This window comes from Taeniopygia guttata, chromosome 17 (assembly GCF_048771995.1).
Source record: "Taeniopygia guttata chromosome 17, bTaeGut7.mat, whole genome shotgun sequence".
NCBI lineage: Eukaryota > Metazoa > Chordata > Aves > Passeriformes > Estrildidae > Taeniopygia > Taeniopygia guttata.
This window is the reverse complement of record NC_133042.1, coordinates 242798-263055: the sequence shown is the minus strand read 5'-3', so window position 1 is coordinate 263055 and position 20258 is coordinate 242798. Positions and strand designations below refer to the sequence as shown.

Below are 20258 nucleotides of genomic sequence, written 5' to 3'. Positions count from 1 at the left end.
CGCAGGCACCAATGTGGCGGACGGTTGAAAAAGCCTTTATTATCTCATCTCGTGGGTTTAAATAGTCTTGGGGGTCTTTGCTACGTCAGAGGGGGGTTGTGGGGTCTCAGGGGTTAGTTGGTAGTGGAAAACTACTGGAACAGGTGTGGTCACATGCTTTTGGGGTTAATAGATAACGTGGGGCAGGGAGAAGAAGGGGGGAAGGGTCTCTCTCTTTCCGTCACATCCCGTGATCTTCCGTTCGCCTGTCCCTACTACTACATCCCACACGGCCACTGTAGAGCAGAAGTTTGGCCACAGGGCCCAATTTTCAAGAAGGAGTACCCCAGAAACTAAAGGCATGACAATGTCACTTCAGTGTCTAGTAAAGTTATGGAGAAGATTATTCTGGGAGTTATTGAAAAACACCCAAAAGACAACACAGTCACTGGTCACAGCCAGCAACGGCTTCATGAAATTGCTTATCAAACCTGATTTCCTTTTATGGCAAGGTAGCCCACCTGGTTGATCACGGAAAGCCAGTTGATGTGTGGGAATCCTTAAAATCAGAAGGCTTTGGACAAGTTGCAAAAGGCAGGCCTCAGAGACAGCAGAACTGTGATCAGAGCTAAGCAGCAGCCATAAGATTTGTCAGCAGAAAAATTATACAACAAGTAGAAAGTAAGGACAAATAGAACAATGGTCAGTGTATTAATGCTTGGGTAGAGTAACTCCCTAAGCTGCAGAAAAGTATCTCTGATGAGATATTAGGAAGTTCTAAGCTTAATAATAGAGCTCTGTGCATTGTATTTTAAGGCTCAAAAGCAGGTATTGTATTCGAAATAAGCGAGCATTGTTTTAACCAAAGGTACTTGTGCTTATAGTGGTTAGACAGAACTACTGTCAATATGCTTTTGCTTTGTGTGACTGGTCAAAAAGCTTTTAAAGTAAGTTGTAACATTAAGTTCTTTGTCTGCTGCCTGGGATGTGAGCTGCTGGAATCCTCCCATCGTCATAACCATGTAATGAGACTAATACTAGAAAATAAACAGCTCGAGACGCATTCCTCAGCAGTCCCATCCCGTTTATGATTTGTACATAGTCCTCCAGCCAGCGATAGATGTAATCTTTTTGGATTTCAGTAAAGTTTTTGATGCTGTCTCTCATAGTATCCTTCCAGATAAAATGTCCAGCATTCAGCTGGGTAAACATGCCATGTGATGGATGGGCAACTGGCTCATGGGCTGGCCACAAAGGGTGATAGTGGCTGGGGTGACATTAGGTTAGCACCAGTCATTAGTGGAGTCCTGCAGGGCTCCATCATTGGCCCTGTGCTCTTCAACATCTTTGTTAATGACTTGGACGCAGGACTGGAAGGGAAACTGAGCAACTTTGTAGATGATAAAAAACTGGGAGGAGCTGTTGACTTTATCGAAGGGAGGCTCTGCAGGGAAACCTGGACAATTTAGAGAGCTTGGCAATTACCAACCATATGAAGTTCAGCAAGGGAAAATGCCAGATTCTGCACTTCGGATGGGGCAATGCTATATAATACAGACTGGGGAATGAGATGCTAGAGAGTGGCGTCACAGGAGGGGACTTGGGGATCCTGGCTGAAAGAAAGTTGAATGTGAGTCAGCAGTGCCCTGGAGCCAGGAGGGACATTTGAGTCTTGGGGGCATCAGGCCCAGCATCACGGGCTGGTCAAGGGAGGGGAGTGTCCCACTCTGCTCTGGGCTGGGGTGGCCTCACCTCGAACCCTGATAGCAGTTTTGGGCACTACAAAATAAGAAAGACACTAGGCCATTAGAGAGCGTCCAAAGGAGGGCAACAAAGATGGTGAAGGGCCTCGAGGGGAAGGTGTATAAGAAGTGGCTGAGACTTGGTCTGTGCAGCCTGCAGAAAAGCAGACTGAGGGTCAGACTTGACAGTCTACAACCTCATCCTGAGGGGAAGAGAAGGGACAGACACTGATGGCTTCTCTATGGTGGCCAGGGGCAGGACCTGAGGGAATGGCCTGAAGTTGTGTCAGGGGATGTTCAGCTTGGATATTGGAAAAAGGTTCTTCCCCAGATGGTAGTTGTGCACTGGAACAGGCTCCCAAGGGAATTGGTCACAGCACCAAGCCTGACACAGCTCAAGCAGTGTCTGGACAACACCTCCAGGCACATGGTGTGACCTTGGGGATGCTGCTGTACGGGGTCAGGAGTTGGTCTCGATGATCCTTGAAGGTCCTTCCAACTCAAGAGTATTCTGTGATTCCATGGGGGAAGCGCTGCGCTGGACGCAGTTCCTGCGGGGGCCGGAGCGGGGCGAGGCGAGCAGCCCCCGCCGAGCCCTCAGAGCGAGAAGGCGCCGCAGCCCCGGCAGCGCGTGACCGCGAGCGGCGGGAGGGGTTCCGGGCGGCGGGAGGGCACCTCTGGCTCCGCCCAGCCCGGGGCTGCCCCGCCCCATCCCGCCGCGTCCCGCGCTGCTCAGAGCGGGCTCCCCATGCCATGGACCCTCCCGAGGAGGTGCGAGCGCGGCTGGAGCGGTGCGGACAGGGCCATCTGCTGCGGTTCTGGGCCGAGCTGAACACGGCACAGCGCGGAGCGCTGCTGGCGGCACTGCCGCCGGGGCTGGGCGAGCACTGCCGGCTAGCGGCGGCGGCCGGGGCCCGCCAGCGCGGCCCGCACGAGCGCCTGGACGGACGGATGGAGCCGCTGCCCCCCGAGCTGCTGGGCAGCGCCCGCCGCAGCGGCCCCGCCGCGCTACAGCGCTGGGAGGCGGAAGGTGAGCGGGGCGCGAGGCCGCCTGTCCCTTCCGTGCCGCGGCTGCCGGGGTCCGGCGCGGGGGTTCGGGGGCAGCCGCGTTCCGCCGAGCCCAGGCGGTGCGGGATAGGGACGGCCCCCGGCGGGACCGCGGGGCAGAAGCCGCCTCTTGCGGTTGCACGGCGGAGCGCTGAGCAGTCCACCCGCGGCACCGCGGGCGGGAGCCGCAGGGACGGCGGGTCGGGCAAGGAGGAAGAGAGCAGGGTCACGACTGCGCCCCGGCCCTTAGTGCTGGCAGCCGGTGTCCTCGGCCCGGGGAACTTTGGTCGAGACACGCGAGTTTTCACGCTGCGTTATGAAATGCAGCGGCCGAGGCCCCGCGGCCGTGCCTGGCCGGATCAGAAGATCTCTACAACTCCGTGACAAACAGTGATAGCCAGCTGGGGCTCAGTCTCTCCTCCCGCAGAACAAGCGACGGGATAAAAAGAAAGAGCCTCAACTTGTGTCAGAGGAGACTCAGGTTGAATATTGAGGAAAATTTCTTCACTGAAAGGGCGGTCAGGCTGCCCAGGGTAGTTGTGGAGTCACCACCCCTGCAAGTAGACATGACACTATACTGTTTAGAGGGCATAGGGGTATTCTGCCAAAATGATTTACAGTATCTGTCATGGAAAAATGTAATATGAAAGGATTTAAAGGGGCTTCAAGAGAGCTTGAGAGGAACTTTGGACAAGGACTTGGAGTGATGGAGCAGGGGGAAATGGCTTCACACTGACAGTGGGCAGGATTAGATTAGATATTAGGAAGAAATTGTTCTCTGTGAGAGTGGTGAGGCCTTGGCACAGGTTGCCCAGAGAAGCTGTGACAGCCCTATCCCTGGAAGTGTTCAGGGCTAGGTTGGACAGGGCTTGGAGCAACCTGGGGTAGTGGAAGGTGTTCCTGCATGTGGCAGAGGGTGGAATGAGATGGTCTTTAAGGTCTCTTGCAACCCAAACCATTCTATGACTATGAGTCCCTGGGGAGAGTGGGAGTGTGGGGGGTTTCATTGCTGCTGAGCTGGGTTGCTGCCTGGAGGATGAGCTCCCAGCCCACCAACAGGTGCAAAAGCCGGTTTCAGGTGCTGATCCCCATCCATGCTGTGTCAGGTGCGGCAGGAGGCTGATGGGATCTGGGAGAAGCCCAGGAAAGTCCATAATCCATGGTTTTTGGAACCTGGTGGATGTGGGTGTGTGAAAGCTGGGGGTAATGGGGGAGATGGTGGCTGGATGTGCTCTTCCCACAGCATGTTAATCTTACATGTCTAAGTGCACACTCTTATTTATTTATAAGGGCTCCTATGTGTCTTGGATCTTTCTTTATAAAACATAACAGCACGGTTAAAAAATAATTTTAATTATAAAAAGAAGGCCAGGAAGATCCACCTGGGTTGTAGAGATACTTGCCTAAATTTTGACAAATGGCCGCACAGCCTTGGCTCAGCATTGCCAGCAAAGAGTTGAGGATGTGTGGGCAGGGGAGTGAAATTTTCCAAGCAGAATCAGAAATAGAAGCATCAGGGCAGAGGAGCTTTTCTGCTGTGTCAGACTCCACTCATGGGGCTGAGTGGTGATGGGGGGAACATAAGCTGGTACAGTGAATCATAGAAGCCCAGAATGGTTTAGGTTGGAAGGCACCTTAAAAACCATCTCATTCCACCCCCTGCCATGGACAGGATCACCTTCTACTGTTCCAGGTTGCTCCAAGCCCTGTCCAACCTGGCCTTGGACACTTCCAGGGATCCAGGGTCAGCCACAGTTTCTCTGGGTAATTTGTGCCAAGGCCTCACCACCTCCACAGGGAACAATTCTTTCCCAATATTCCATCCATCCCTGCCCTCTGGCAGTGGGAAGCCATTCCATGTGTCCTGTCCCTCCATCCCTTGTCCCCAGTGCCTCTCCTGCTCTCCTGGAGCCCCTTTAGTCCCTGGAAGGGGCTCTAAGATCTCCCTGAATCTTTCTCATCTCCAGGTGAATACCCCCAGCTCTCCAAGCCTGGCTGCAGAGCAGAGGGGCTCCAGGAGTAGCTCCATGGCCTCCTCTGGACTCACTCCAGCAACTCTATGTCCTTCTCATCCTGACAACCTCAGAGCTGAAGGCAGCCCTGCAGGTGGGGTCTCACCTGAGCAGGGCAGAGAATTCCCCCTTCTCACTTACTGTCCCTTGTGGTATCAGCCCAGGGCACAGGGACTTTCTGGGTGCCAGTGCACTTGGTCAGGGCATATTGAGCTTCTCATCCACCCACACCCCCAAGTCCATCTTGGCACGGCTATTTGAGGGTGTCACAGTGAGGAGGAAGGGACCCTTTGAGCCCTAGAGGCAGATGGGGCTGGGTCACTTGTCCCCCAGCCAGCTAGGCAAGTGAGGAAGCTGGTGTGTCTGCCTTGTGCCACTGGCCCCAGCATGGGAAGGGAAGGGAAGGGAAGGGAAGGGAAGGGAAGGGAAGGGAAGGGAAGGGAAGGGAAGGGAAGGAAAGGAAAGGAAAGGAAAGGAAAGGAAAGGAAAGGAAAGGAAAGGAAAGGAAAGGAAAGGAAAGGAAAGGAAAGGAAAGGAAAGGAAAGGAAAGGAAAGGAAAGGAAAGGAAAGGAAAGGAAAGGAAAGGAAAGGAAAGGAAAGGAAAGGAAAGGAAAGGAAAGGAAAGGAAAGGAAAGGAAAGGAAAGGAAAGGAAAGGAAAAGCTTTTATTTCCTGGAACAGGGCAATCAGGAGCAAAGACTTTGTTCCACTGAACCCGGGCACTGCTGTGTGTCCCTGCAGGTGTGGCAGCATCCCTGCATGGCATTTCCCAGTGGAACCAGTGTCATGGGCACAGGCTTTATGGGATTATGGGGTTTCTAAGGGAATGCAGCTCTGAAAGGCCTTTATTTGCAGTGTGTTCAGCAGGCTTTGAGCAGATGAGCCATCCCAACCTGCTGTCCAGTCTCCCTGAGACTGCATGGCTGGTACAGCCTGTGGCTGTGGTGTCATCATCACACTGAGCTGAGATGCTCTGTGCTCTGTCTGTGGGTGTCTGGGCTGTCCACAGCTGCCACCTGCATTGCATCCTCCAAAGACTGAACAGCTGAAATAATATCTCCTCCTTCCCCCTCCCCCTTTTTCTATGATAAAAAATTATGGATAAGAACCAGACAACTGAAAACTTGCCTTGGGAACTGTCTAGGTTTGAAAAGACAGGTGTTTGTTAAGGAAGGCAGGAGCCTTCCCTGAAATGGAAAATGTAGACTCCTTCCCTCTGAATTGTTATAAATTTGAAATTAAGGGGGGTTCTCAGGTAAAAATACGGGAGCAGGGATAACAGTTCTTTATTAGGGAAGAAAATAAAAAGATAAAATAAACAATGCAGTAAACTAAAATGACATTGACAGAGTCAGAATACAACCTGACACCCTGTTGGAAGCAGTCTAATTGGAATTGTGGCTGCAGTCCTCCTGGAGTGTCAGGTGTGGTTCTGTCGGAGCAGTGATCCTGTAGAAAAGGGTGTTGTCTTCCTCTGAAGAGGCAGTGGAAGAGGCAGCTGTTCCTCTGGGAAAATCCAGCTCAGAAAAAAAAGCTGTGTTGGTGGGCCAGAATCTTAAGACTGTATGCAGGTAGGAATGCTTGGGTGCTCTTTTTAGGTGGAGCATCTTACAATGGGATGTTACAGTTTTTATCAGTTTTGCAGTGATATTCAATGGCCCATTATCAGCAGATGTCTCCCTGGAGGGAGGACTGATTGTGGAAGGGATAAGGAAAAACTGCCCACTTAACACAAGACAACTGCTATACAGATGGCAAATAGAATGCATCTTGCTTTTTGATCTGGAACAGGAACACCTGAGATATTTTTAATAGTTAAAAAACTAATACTATTGTTATTGTGTCTCAGACAAAAAAACTGCCTAGTCAGATTTGCTTTCAGATCTTAGACACCGACAATTACATTTCCCTAGCCCTAGGAATGATGGTGTTTTAAATGAAAATTGATCCAGCCAAATTTAAAAGAAAAATAAAATATTTATTTTGCAATCAAATTCTATCTAGCCAGCCACAAGGAAAGAACAGTGCTGAGCCCGGGGTCGGTACTGGGTGTGCAACAAAGAAGACAGCCTCAGCAGAGGTTCCCTCTATGCACACACACCACTCTCCTGGTAGGAGCGGTTTTTATAGGGAAAATTCTGTCCCGAGGCCAGGGTTTGGGCAATCAGTCCTTTCTTCCCATTTAAATCTCACACATTGATGAAATTTCTTTTCTTGGCGTTGGGATGGAACAATCCAGTGTCTGTGTTGATGAATCCCGTGTTGTTGAATCCCCTGATGTAGTTACGGAATCCGGCAATATCATCCCAATATCGACCCCATATCATCCCCATATTGCCTTTGGGATAAGGCCCATCTCCTGACACGAGCCACATCCATTTACTTGTAAATCAGATTTTAACATACACCACCATACACCACATTTCACTTATGAGGGTGGTGAGGGCTTGGGGGGGACTCCTAATAGCAACCTGTGTTCTTCAACAAATATTCAGTATTACGTATACCATATTAAAACTGGTGCAAGTTATATCCACTACACATAACAATGGTATAAATCAGACACAGACACAAGCACTTTTCCATTCTGTCAGTTTATTTGTCTAGGGTGTTAAAACAGCAGTTGGTAGTTTTGCTCTATTGTTCATTTAAACAGCCAATTATTTAAAGATTAACATAAACTCAATCCTGTTTTTTTCTAATTCAATTTCTTTGGCCCTCATATTTTCCAGTCCAAATCAGTAATATTTTAGGCTCAGCTGTGGTTAATGTGAGGTGTTTCCTGAAGGCTGGGGTGCTCTACAGGCTGTCCTTGGCTGCAGGAGCAGTCGCAGTTCAGTGCTGTGTGATGGCAGAAGGCCCTGATAGCTACCTGCATCAGAGCTGTGGCTTCTGACATGGCAAGCCTAATGTTCCTTGCATTCCCAGAGAAACTCAGTGTTCCCTAATGAAAAATCTTTCTCATAGTTGTCAGTAATTATTGTGATGCTAACTTTGGAGAAGGCAGGGACCAAAGTCTGAGAGTGAGCTGAGTGTTTAGTATGTGCTCTGGTTCTTCCCCAGGTTCTGGACTTCCCTGGTTTGTCAGGAGCATTGACACTGGTTTCAGATAGATTGTGGAAGTTGTACTCCTGCAGGCTTGGCTGTATTACTAGCAGCTGACTCCAGCTGTGTTCAGCTTCTATTGAAGCTGGAGCACGGGTACAGATAATTGATTAAGGCAGATTCTAAAAATCATCCTGCTTTACTCAAGATGATGAGACTTGGCTTCTTTGGGATACAGAAATTATAAGGGACCTCTGGAGGGCTCTAGTCCAACCCCCATTTGGAACAGAACTGTAAACAGCCTGAGGCCAGGTCAGCCACAACTTTACTAAAGTAAACCTTGAAAACCTTAGAGGACATTCCTTTCTCTCCTGATGTCTTTTCTAGTGCTGTACTACCTCCCTAGTAAAGAGTTTGTATCCTAATTTGAATCTCCTAAGCTGCAGATCATGGCTATTGCCTGTTTTTTGCACCCGTTCTTGCTTTAGGTGAAGAAACTGCTGCATCCAGGAGTTGAAAGGAATTTTCTCCTTTGTGTGCAGTGACATATTTCTCTCTGAGCTGCCAACATTGAACTCTCAGCTTCTGGCTGTTGCCTGAGCTCTGCAGAAATGCTCAGGAGAAGAACATGGGTTGTTGATTGCTTTGGAGATTCTTATATTCCCTTGGGCTTCTTTTCCTACAGGTTTATATCAGATTTCACAGAACAAGGTGGCAGTGCTACTCCTAGCTGGAGGACAAGGAACCCGCCTGGGAGTCAGCTATCCCAAGGGCATGTACAACGTGGGGTTGCCCAGTGGCAAGAACTTGTATCAGATCCAAGCAGAAAGAATTTGCAAAGTGGAGCAGCTTGCTGGCAAGAGACACCACTGCAAGTGTGTCATTCCCTGGTAAGTGACCTAAAGCCAGGCCTGCTGTGCAGGGCTCTTCACATTCCAGTCTTGCACATGTTGTCTTCAAGAAGCACTGAGCTGGGTGCTATACAGAGACAGGTTGAGAGGAGCCTTTTGTTGGCAGGATTTGCGATGGCAGTGGCTGGAGGAGGGTGCAGAGGAAATGGGAGGTGGCAGGTCCATGTCTGCAGACCTGAGAGATTGAGTACTGCCTTTGTATCACTGACCAAAATCCTAACTGCTGTACCTTGCTGGCTTTGCAAGCAGCTACTGGCAGCACTGTAAAGAGCACTTTTCAGTGATTGTTGCAGATGCTTTACCAGAAATTTAATCCATTTCTGGTTTCTCAAGTTCCTGCATGGAGGACAACGTAGAGCTTGCCTTCCAAGCCCTTCTTCCTGCCTTTGTCCATAATCTCTGCAAAAAAACCTCTTGCTTTGTGTGCAGGCCACCTCCTGCTGTCACTGTTTATAGTTGCCGATTCTGCTGGCTGCTTGTGGCTTTCAAAAGAGATGAGCTCTGGGCAAAGTGCAAAATGTGAATTCTGTATGGGGTGTGGTGGGTGAGAGGAAGGCACTGCAGATGTATCTGGAACTGTTGTCTGCTAAATGTTCTCTGTTAGACCATGAGGACTATGTAGAAATACCCTTATGGAATCAGTGTCTGGTCTGAGGCAGGGTAGTGGTAGTGAAAGAGCAGATGTCTGCGGTCTTCAGGGTGTCACGTTGTTTTACAAATTGGAGGTCAAAGTTGATTCTTACATTGTTTCCTCATGGAACTTGAGTCCATATTGTGCTTCTTCCTGAAGCCTTGTATACAGGACCTGAATTGCAAATGCATCATCCCTGGTGCTGCTGGAAGCTAGGACGTGTAAGTCTCAGATTCAATCAAAGAGAAAACAGAAAATTTCTAACCAGGCAGAAGCCTAAGAAAGTTCTGAGAAAGAATGTAAATAAATTCTTTATCTCTCTTGTTGTTCACATTGTTTATAGTTAATTTCTACCACTGTGCATCATGCACTGTGCACCAATGGTGTGAGTGTTTTCACTTCAGGATCAATAGAGTTGGTCTACACAAAGCTCTGTATAAAGAGCAATGCATTTTAAAATAAATCAGAGTTCTATTCTCTCACCTTCTGACTCAGAGTCTCTTCATTCCCGTCCTGCCTCAACACCCTCAAGGATGGATTATTTGCAAGATGCCACATTTGTTTCCAGTTCCCCTCCCAGGGGAAGGGAGGCAGTTGAAACATTCTGTTGCTCCAGTATACCTGGGCCTAGACTATGGTGTGCTACAGACATGTAAATTGGGGATGGGCAATTGAGGTCCAGGCTCTTCTGTGTTGTTTCCTCATTCTGAAAGAGGACCCTGTACTCCTATGTTGATAGTTGTTGACGAGTTTGACAGGTAGATGATTCAGGTGGCTTTTAGACAGTAGTGAAGGAAGAGATAGAAGCAATGTGGAGCTGAAAGGAAATGAGGAAATAGGAAAACTTATGACAAAAACAAACATGCAGCCAACATATGGAAAGACTGCTGTTTGCCTTGGCACTGAAGAGGTGCTGACAGGGTGAATTGGTCAGGGTTTCTATAGACATTTAACATCAGTTTGAATTTAAAGTGAATGAGGCTGTTTTCTGCCCTTTGTCTTATATTCCAGCTCATCCAGATATCCAGATGTTGTTCACATTTAGGGCAAGGCTCTTCTGTCCTGGCTGGAGCTAGGCCAGAGTAGGATCATGCCCTGATATGGTCATAGCACCCGATACAGCCTTACCGCAGGATGAGCTCTGGAGGGGAGCTCTCATGTGCAGTTGCTCACCACAGGATGCTGTTGTGTTTCTCATTTCACACTCCTGGGATTCCTCTCTTTTATGTTCAGTTTGTAGTTTTGCCTTTCGCTTGTGCTGTTCTTTCTCATTGCCAAGCCCCCATTCCTGCCCAGGTACATCATGACAAGTGAGTTCACACTGGGGCCAACAGAAGAGTTCTTTGTACAACACAACTACTTCAACTTGGATAGATGCAACGTTGTCATGTTTGAACAGAGAATGCTGCCTGCTGTCACCTTTGATGGGAAGGCCATCTTGGAGGAGAAGGGGAAAATTGCCATGGCTCCAGGTACCTGCTGTTTGCTCTTCCATGCAGTACTGTCATATGTGTTGGCAGTTGCTATAGGCCATCGGCCTGCCTAGGCACACAGAGCAGGCTTTGGGGGTCAGGGTTAATGCTTCCAGTTAATATGGAAAGATCCTCTAATGTTTCAGGCTGGTAATCAGGAGCATACATCTGTTTAGTTCTGACTGGACATTTGACCACAGCACATGTTTTTTATCCAAGTGTGGGAGTATTGGCAGGATTAGGAGTGCTGTGGTGTCAGGGTAGGAGAAAGGTGCATTAGCAGAGCTCTCTATGAGGTCTCTGGAGCGCTGCCTTCTGTGGTGAAGGTCAGGAGCTCAAGACTGATAGCTGGAAATGGGTAAAAAAGCAGCAAGAGGATGAACTCTTTTCAAAATTACAGCAATGTCTCACCTTGTAATGCTTTTTTAACCTAGACATGGCCAAGAGACTTGGTGAGGGCAGCCCAGTTGGGACTGTGTTGCAGCTGCAGAATGGTTCTCCCGAGCTGACAGGGGCATCCCAGGAGGAACTGTAAATGGGTGATCTGTGATAAAACATGCAAGTGATCTTTATACAGCTGCAGTTCAAGCCATTGAAAATGCATTGAGAAGTTGGAGGTGGGGGGGAAGATAAACAGAGAATAAGATTTATTTTGGTCTTTCTCCAAGAAAGAGAATGAATATGCTTTTGCCCCGTACTGGAGGAGAAGTGTAAAAGACTTTTCCCACCCTCTGCATACATTTGCCCTTTAGTATTCTCCCTCTGAGGATCTTTAACCTTCATAAAGTCTCATAATGCTGCTCAGTGAGGTTGGTCCCCATGGTCCCACTCTTCAAGTGAGAGAACTGGGGTGAAAAGAAGAACATGCTCCCCTGAACTGTATGGCAGAACTGGAAATAAAACCTGGTACCACTGGCTCTTGGCTAGAAAGCATTCTTCCATTCAAGAAAGCTTGTTCAGTACTTTCTGCTTTTACTCTGTTAGTTAGAAAAAACCCACCCCAAAGTCACAAATGAGCGAAGACTTTCTCTTTTTTCTTGCATTTTAGATGGAAATGGTGGCTTATACCGTGCTTTGATGGATAATAAGATCTTGGATGATATGAAGCAGCGTGGAATCCAGTATGTCCATGTATATTGTGTGGACAATATCCTCGTGAAAATGGCAGATCCAGTCTTCATAGGTTTCTGTATTTCCAAAGGGGCAGACTGCGGTGCAAAGGTGAAGCAGTGCTAGCACTTGGCTGTTTTCCCACAGGGAGTTTGGGTCTGATGACACTTGGAAGCTGCTGGTTGCAGGGAATTCTTACATGACCCGTGGAATTCAACCCTTTGCCCATCAGCAGTTCACTCTGAGCAGGTTTAGAGTTCCTTGCTGCCTGCACAGCATTTCAGATTCCTACTTGTGGGCGTCTTCTGTTCTTCCCAGAGTACTGTGGAAAATAAATTTCAATTAGAGCAGGGAGTATAGCTGCACATGAAACTGCACACTGGAATTGCTTTGCACCTATGCCCAGCCCTTTCTACAAAGGCACTTGGGCTGTCTAGAAGCCATATTGGACTGAGTTGTGTTTTATAAATGCAGCTTTAAGTCTAATGGGGGCATTTCTTACACTCTGCTGCGGAAGATGGGGAAAGCCTTTACAGCCTGGATTTTGTTAACCTAAAGCAGCATGTGCCTGAAGAGAAATTTTTGTTACCTGAGTCATTAGCTCTGTTCAGGCAAATGGGGAGTTGAAGGCTATTAGTTGCAAAAAGATTTCTTTTAATACCAGATCCTAGTCCTTGGTAAGAAAAGTGCCCCCCACTATGCAGATTGCTTTTAACTGTCTTCTGAGAGACTGTCAGATTAAGTGGTTGAGTACTGGGGTTTATGTTGAATTGTTGGGCAAAATGTGCCTCCGGACTGCTCTGTGCCCCTTACACAGCCCTGAGGTGCTGGAGGATCAGCAGGCAACAGTCCTGTGGGATTGTTTGTACTTGGGAGCTGGAATAGTCCTGGGATTTTCTTCCTCTTTGTCATAAATCTGTGTTCTGTGGCTACAGGTAGTGGAGAAGGCCTACCCGACGGAACCTGTTGGGGTGGTGTGCTGTGTGGATGGAGTGTACCAGGTGGTGGAGTACAGTGAGATCAGCCCAGAGACTGCACAGCAGCAGCGCCCTGAGGGGGGACTGATGTTTAGTGCTGGCAACATCTGTAACCACTTCTTCACTGTTGAGTTCCTGGAAATAGTGGGCCAGTAAGTCCCAGCAGACCTTCTAGGTAGCTGTGCAGCCCAGAAATACCTCCAAGAGTGGGTGTTCCTCTTTCGCACTCTGGAATTTTAGTTATGGTTATCCTCTGTGTTGCCTTTCATCTCCTCTCTCTTCCAAAGAGTTCCAAACACCTGAGTCCCCTTTCTGACAGCCCCAGCATACTCTTCAGGCCGTACCCAAGGAAGAGGTTCCCAGGTTCACTGTAACTAAATCAATTGAGATATACCAATGTGCCATCTTCCTTGGCCTTCAAGGGTGAGCAGCTGTGCAGGCTGCAGTGTGGTCAGTGATGCAGCCTCATATTATGGAATTATAGTGGGAATGTCAGCCATGCCAATGCTTTGGGCACAGTTTGTGGGAGAGGGTGAAGTTGCGGGTGGACTCTGTGCCTTGGTGTTGGGGAATGGGGATGTGATGCTGGGCATTCAGTGAGCAGCTGTACAACCTTCCTGAAGAAGAGCTTGAACCACCCTTGGGTGAAGGATCTGCTCTGCTCTGTTTTCACCCCAGTCAGGTAACAATTTGGGTTGCCTCTTTTTTTTTGTACCTCTGACTGCAATTTCAGCTTGATGCAAACTTTTCCCTCTCCTCTGACTGTCATATCCCAGTGGTACAGAGAGAGTCCATGGCCAGGCTGCTCTTCTTGGGGAAGTGTTTCCTAGATGTGACTTGGATCTCTTGGGAGGGAGCAACGCCCACAAACAGTTGAGAGTTGACCCAGAGGAGTAATGAGCCATCTGCTTCCCTGAAGTGTACTGCTTTTTTTCTAAGTGGGCTTGAACTAAATAAAATGGTTGGTTTCTTCTCCTTTTGCAGGAAATGGGAGTCAGAGTTGAAGCATCATGTAGCCATAAAGAAAGTGCCTTACATTGACAAGGAGGGAAATCTGGTAAAACCACTAAAACCAAATGGGATAAAGCTGGAGAAGTTTGTGTTTGATGTGTTCCAGTTCTCTAAGTTAGTGACAGACATAATTTTACTTTTCTCCTCCCCTTCTCAGTGTTTGTTTGAATGACTGTAGGTTGAAAAAAGCCATCCCAGGGAGAACATGGTTTGTGGGTGCCTTGTTAGGAAGGTTGTTGGATCTACACCCATCTCCAATCCAACTGTAATGCTGCAGGCTCTAAGGGGAGGCCACAAGGCACTCAGTGCTTGCGCCAACCCTACTCCCAGACTGGTCATCCTCCTGAGGATGTGTTGGCTGGCCTGGCCTCTGCCAGCCTGGGAAAAATAAAAGGAAATTAAAAATTTCCAATTTCCAAAGCCAATGAAGCCCATATTGGATTATTCAGACTTGCAAAAATTGGGTCTTTCAGCATTGTGGCTTCCATGACAACTGCAGCTCTGATTACGTTTTTGGGTGCTGTTAAGCCAGGGCTCAGCTTCTATGCTTTGTGCTCAGAAAACTGTTCACTTAAGCACCGTGGGGCCAGGTGGAACTATGGTTGCTTTCCAAATTCTGCGACATGGGAGTGATATGACATACATAGTCAGGGGTACTTGTGTATAGGGAATATAGGATTTTAGCAATTAAGCATAAGTGTTGTTATAAAATCTATTCTTCCAAAGTCTCAAATTCAGCAGTGAAGATTCTGTTTTAGGCTTTAATAAATACCAAAGAGAGACCTCAGGCAAACTGAATTATCTTTGTTTGGGCATACTATTTCTGTTTTTATATTATTTCCTTTAGAACAGAGAGCTCGAGGTTTGAACCAGTCTCTGTTTCCTGACATGTGTTAAATAAAGTAGTATGAAACTAAAGACAAAACCAAAATCCAAGGGTGATGGGAACGCTGCTGAGTTCTGAGCTGTGACAGAACTCATTTGCAAGCAGTGGTTCCTTGTGGTTTTTTTAACAGCTCAAAACCACCTTGGCAGCTGTGCTTCATGCATGAAGTGCAGAAATGCACATATGTTGCTGTGGGGCTTTTTAATTTGCATTCCCATTTCTGGTAAACAGCTGTACTTCACAATCACCTGTGAGGCCTCCCTTGTTGCTTGTTTGTCCCTGGGAGCTGGTGTCCTTAGTTGGTCTTTACAGACTCCTAAGCAGGGGGCATTTTTTGGGCCATGGTGAGGTGCTCTGCAGTGAGTGCACTGCTCATGTTGTGCCCAAACTCTGGACAGTGCTGTGCTCTCTGTCCTGCTGTGCTCTGAGCTGTCTTGTCCAAGAACCTACCACTGCCTAAAGATGTTTCTATGGCATCTCTGCTGAACTGTTGCGTTTTCTCTCCCCTGAGCACTGCTCTGGTAGGTTGGGAGGCTGCTGTTAAGCTCCCAAAGAGATAAAGCTTCTTGTGTTTTTCCATTCTACAGCCCTGGTACTTTTTGGCTCTTCAGAAGGGCAGTGGGCTTCCCTTGACTTGACTGCCTCAGGCTGCATACAGTGCTTCTCCCAAAAATATATATGAGCCTTTCCCCATGAATGTTGTTGTTGCATTAGTGGGGCTGATGACTAGCTCTGGTTTTCATGATCATTGTTTTCTTCCCTTTGCTGGTAGGAATTTTGTAGCATTTGAAGTTCTGAGAGAAGAGGAATTCTCGCCACTAAAAAATGCAGACACAGCTGACAAAGATACTCCTACCACTGCTCGGCAAGCCCTCCTGGCCCAGCATTACCGCTGGGCTCTCAAGGCTGGAGCCAGATTTGTGGATGAAAATGGTTGCAGGATACCAGAAAAACTCAGGTATAAATCTGTGACCTTCTCTGCAACTTCTCTTGTCGAAGTGCTCAGCCATGCCAGCTGGCCAATGGCACATGCTGGGCTCTCCAAAACTGGGCATTAGTGTACTCACACAGTGGCTCAGCGTGATTTTTGTTCAGCTGGTCCTCTCTGGTTATGCAGGTTGATGTCTATTACACTTCCTGCTCCTCTTATGACTGTGGGTAGCGCTTGAGGCTCTGGGTATTCTCTCTGGCAGATCCCTCCCTACTCTTGGAGTAATGAGTTGGCCCTTCCTGTAGCACCTTGTTAGACAGGGGCAGCCTTTTCCATCACTCTGGAGTTAGCAATGCAAGGAATTTTAATTTGTAGGCCCTGACAGCTTTTCTGTGTCCCTAACAGGATTCTCAGGTAGTCTTAAGGATTGGTTGTTAGAGTGATTACCAGTTCGGATACCTTCCTGCATCGTGTGTAATGGAATGCTGCTTTTATTCCATGGGGCCGTTACTTCATCAACTCACAGTTCAATAGACCCACAAGTTGTTCATTTGACTTGAAAAGCATCTCTATAAAAGGGGTGGTTTGGTTTTGCTGAGTAACATTTGGGACCTGTTAATTCCTTTTTATTTTCACACTTTGTTTTCACATAATGTCTGGTGCACATGACTTTAACAAATGTCTTATCCTTCTGGATATCCTATTCTGGATAATCCTTTGAAGAAGATGCACTATTTTTTAACTATCGCAGGAAGTTAATCCTGCATTCTCTTCTTTAGTGTCTCAGGAACTGAAGATCCTCCGGCTGTTTGTGAGATTTCTCCATTAGTGTCTTATTTTGGAGAGGTGAGAATAACTATCTATGGAGGCATTTTTAAGAGTGTGCAGGTATGCATCTGACTTCCTTCCAAACACAGGTAGTTTCTTTAGCCTGGGCTTGCTGAGAAATGGTAAGATCAAGGAAACAGGGACTTGGGCTCTGTGTTATCATAATGTGGTTTCATTATGATTTACTCTTCAGTACTTTGTTCACTCTCAATTTTAGCCATCTATAAAATAAGATTTCCAACAAGGCTGCAGTTTCAGTAAGATTTGCGAGCACTTTGAGACCTTAATGAGAAGTGCAGAATATTCAAATTAGAAGATCCATGGGTTGTGTACTTATTTGTGCTCATATCCCACAGTAAGTGAATCCTAACTGAGAAATAATGTGTGCTGGCTTTAGGGAAGCCATTTCTCAATTTTGTCCCTCTGAAAATAATTGATCCTGACAAACCTGCTTCCATTTAATAATGAGAATAGGAGCTTCCCGATTGAATGGACAGGGTGAGAAATAGTAGATTGCAGGAGAATGTGTGGGCACTGTTTGCTAGGTTTCCACATGTGTTAACTTGCAAGCAGGTAGGTTACACCTACCTGCATTAGGTGTATTCCTCAACACGTGCAGGTGGTGAATTCATTGCAATCAATAGGTTGTCAGAACAAAATGAAAATAAGGCAATTTGACTTTTCTTTGCCAGGGTTATTCTACTGTCAGTTAAGGATACACCTTCCCATGCTGCCCTCCCAAGAAGCTTTCTGACATCAGGTTTCCTTAGCGCCTCTGCTTCTTGAACCCCAGAAACACTTTCTGTCACTAGGGAAACTGTTATTTTTGCCTTGTCCCTGACCTTTGTCAGTCACTTGAGGACTTAAAATAGTGCATTTACAGCCTAACAATACTGTTCTCACATGTTCTCAGGGTCTGGAGGTGTACATGAAGAACAAAGAATTCCCTTCTCCCTTTGTACTCGATGAAAACAAACTGGAAATGCTGGAAAATTCTTGAAGTGGGAAGCCTTTCCTTCTCAAATCAGATCCATGTTTGTCAGTCTGGTATAAGAACTGACAGTACTAAAATGTCAGCTATGAAGTGCATTATAAAAAAAAATTGTTTTTATGGATTGACACTTTCTGGGTGCTAAACAGATCCTACAATTCTTACTGTTGCATATGAATATGGAAAAGAGCCAGTCAAGACCTGATAAATCAGCTTTGCTTTCAAGAAGATTCAATTTCTTTAGTGCCTTTTTAGGTGTCTTGTTGTGTTGGTGTGGTTGTTTTTTTGGTTTGGTTTTGTTTCTAAATCACGTGCACAATTACAGTCAGATTGAGGTCCCATCCTGAAAAGTATGGAGGGACTTTGGATGCTGAGGTTTCTCTCCAGCAGTCAATTTTTTCCCTAATCATGTGCTGATTAGAAGATCCAATTCAGCAATTGCATCCTCTAAGCAGATCATACAGAGTCTGCTGTATGTAGGAATGTTGCTGTGCCTCCATTGCTTGAGGCTTGGAGTCCAAAGTAGAACAGACTAGTTTTGTATGTGGGCTCACTGATGCCATCACTAGACTGATTGCTCCTTACATTTGTAGTGACTTGTATTTTTTTAATTAAAAAAAAAAAAAAGAATATTTTCACAATCCTCTGCCCTTCCTGACTCTAACAGTTTTCCTTTTCACTTCCTGTTTAATATATAACCATAACCCTCAATAAGGCTCTCTTACGGTACCTGAAAGTAATAAGAGAAACAAATCCCAGTAGTAGAATTTAATGCCTAACTAAAACAAACAAACAAAAAAAGACTCTCAGCATCAACAGGGTACACAATAAAACACCAGCCTCCACTTCTACAGTTTTTCCCCAGATGATGTTCCAGCACTCTTTTACTTAAGAAGCAATTCCATAGATGCCTTTCTTTTAGCTATGTTACTAACCACAATGTAACGATAAGTGTCAGCTAATGAAGGATGCTAATTGTCAGAACCCATGTAGCATTTGAACTCAGCCCTGGCCACGGGGTCTCAGGGTAGCTCTGACCCTTGACCCACCAGTGATTCTTCGTGTTCAGTTTTTGGACACTGCCCCAGAAAGCTCATGCCCATCTGATGCAGAACCTGCGCTGATCATACCCAACTCGTTTCAGCCTTGGTGAGGATGGCTGGCTCTGGTGGCTGGCCTTTGCATCAGAAATATTCCATACTCTTTCCCTAAAGGTAGTGTTTGGGAAGGTAGCGAGAAAGACATTTCATCTGAAACGTTATTTCATGCTTCTATTGCTTGTTATTTCATTAAGCATAATTAAGTTCTTCCATGGCTTTCTGTAATTTCTGATGTGAAGCTCTATTCAGAATCATAGAGAAAGGAATGGGGAAATATAAAAATTACTTTGAGAGTAAATACAGTTTGTAAGTATGCTCAAGTTTTCCAAAGAAAGTATCTAAATGTCAGTATCAGAGTTTTTGGTTGTAAAGTGTTTCTGCATGAACTTGAGTAATGATCCTTTCACACATGCAGACCAGTTAATGCCTGGTTCTGACTACCTCAGTTGGCATGTGCAGCCACTAATTCACATTTTTAGTATAAATTAGGCATTTGTTCTTGTCACCCAATTCTGTAGTCTTTTTGTAGTGTTTCTGTGACACATTGCATTCCTGTCAGTCAAGTTTTATATCTGGGAACAAATTGTGTTGTAAATTTGTGAGTATTGCTCAGCAGTTCAAGCACATGCTTCTTTTATATTGTGCTGTGCTATAAGGAAATATTTCTTTTGCTTTTTCTAAAGTTCTTTCTCTTTTGAAACTTCAGTTTCAATGCACACAGAACAGAGCTGCTGACATAGTTTTCAAGAAGTTAAATTAGAATGCTAAATGCCTTGTCTCTTGGGTTTTTTATTTTCTATGACTCCTCACATTTTAAACTGGAACATAAGAAACAATTTTGAGAGAACTTTAAAAAAAAAAATCTGTCCTGGATGTAACAGTCTTTGTATGCATTATAAAATGAAAAAAAAGTACCTGAAACAAAGGGAAGATCTGTAGTACTCCAGAAACTTCTGGACATCTAAGTATTTTTATCAATAAAGATGTTACTGTGATTTCTATGTGTTTGTCTGTGTTTCTTGTATGTGAGAAAAAACATACTTCTTGTCTCTGTCCCTGTGAATATTGTCACTACAGATGCAGGAAGGTGTCACTGGTGGTGCATCTGGACACTGCAGTGCCCACTCTTCAGATTACAGGGGCCTATGGAACTGAGCAGAGGGTGATTCCTGAAGGGAGTTGACATTGTGGGATCTCTTTTTTCTTCAGAAAACAGAGTATGTTTTTGTCTCCAATCCTGTATATTTTCCCAAGCTTTTCAGCTTAGTTTATTGAGGGAAGGGGGTTTAACTGCAGGTGGTGGTTGTCTTATTTCAAGTTGATTTGAGTAATATGGTTCTGAGTCAGTCTCACAGCTGGTGTGTAGGTAATGAGCACTTGCTGCAATGCAACTTTTACTTTACATTGAGAGGCACTTCTTAAACACTGCTGTATTTATAGCACAATCAGTAGGGAAAGGCAGAAATACCTTACAAATGGCAGACTGCCCTCATTTGGGGGTTTAGGGCTGAACCCAGCATATGTCAGAAGCAAATGTTCCTTTCTTACCTCTTTCCCCATTTCTCTCTTGACACCCATGTGTGAAG

General features: G+C 46.3%; 2 protein-coding genes across 4 annotated transcripts in view; both read left to right on the top strand.

The window, feature by feature from the left end:
- The first annotated feature begins 2384 nt into the window (after positions 1-2384).
- On the top strand, positions 2385-19667 carry UAP1L1 (UDP-N-acetylglucosamine pyrophosphorylase 1 like 1). Of its 3 annotated transcripts, XM_072936656.1 has the most exons (10): positions 2620-2751; positions 4736-4874; positions 8510-8714; positions 10663-10838; positions 11887-12059; positions 12884-13077; positions 13910-14050; positions 15595-15780; positions 16533-16599; positions 17495-19667. In XM_072936656.1, the coding sequence occupies exons 2-10, from the start codon at positions 4796-4798 to the stop codon at positions 17579-17581; spliced, it is 1308 nt and encodes a 435-aa protein (XP_072792757.1). In that variant the 5' UTR covers positions 2620-2751; positions 4736-4795; the 3' UTR covers positions 17582-19667. The 3 variants fall into 3 exon arrangements, with proteins under 3 accessions (XP_072792756.1, XP_002190124.2, XP_072792757.1); XM_002190088.6 differs by lacking the exon at positions 4736-4874 and having other exon boundaries at positions 2386-2751; XM_072936655.1 differs by lacking the exons at positions 4736-4874; positions 13910-14050 and having other exon boundaries at positions 2385-2751.
- MAN1B1 (mannosidase alpha class 1B member 1) overlaps positions 15644-20258 on the top strand; it is a 34955-nt gene continuing 30340 nt past the window's right edge. Inside the window, exon 1 of the mRNA XM_041719642.2 lies at positions 15644-15780. The gene's annotated coding sequence lies outside the window, so the exon portion shown is untranslated. The remainder of the gene's footprint in view (positions 15781-20258) is intronic.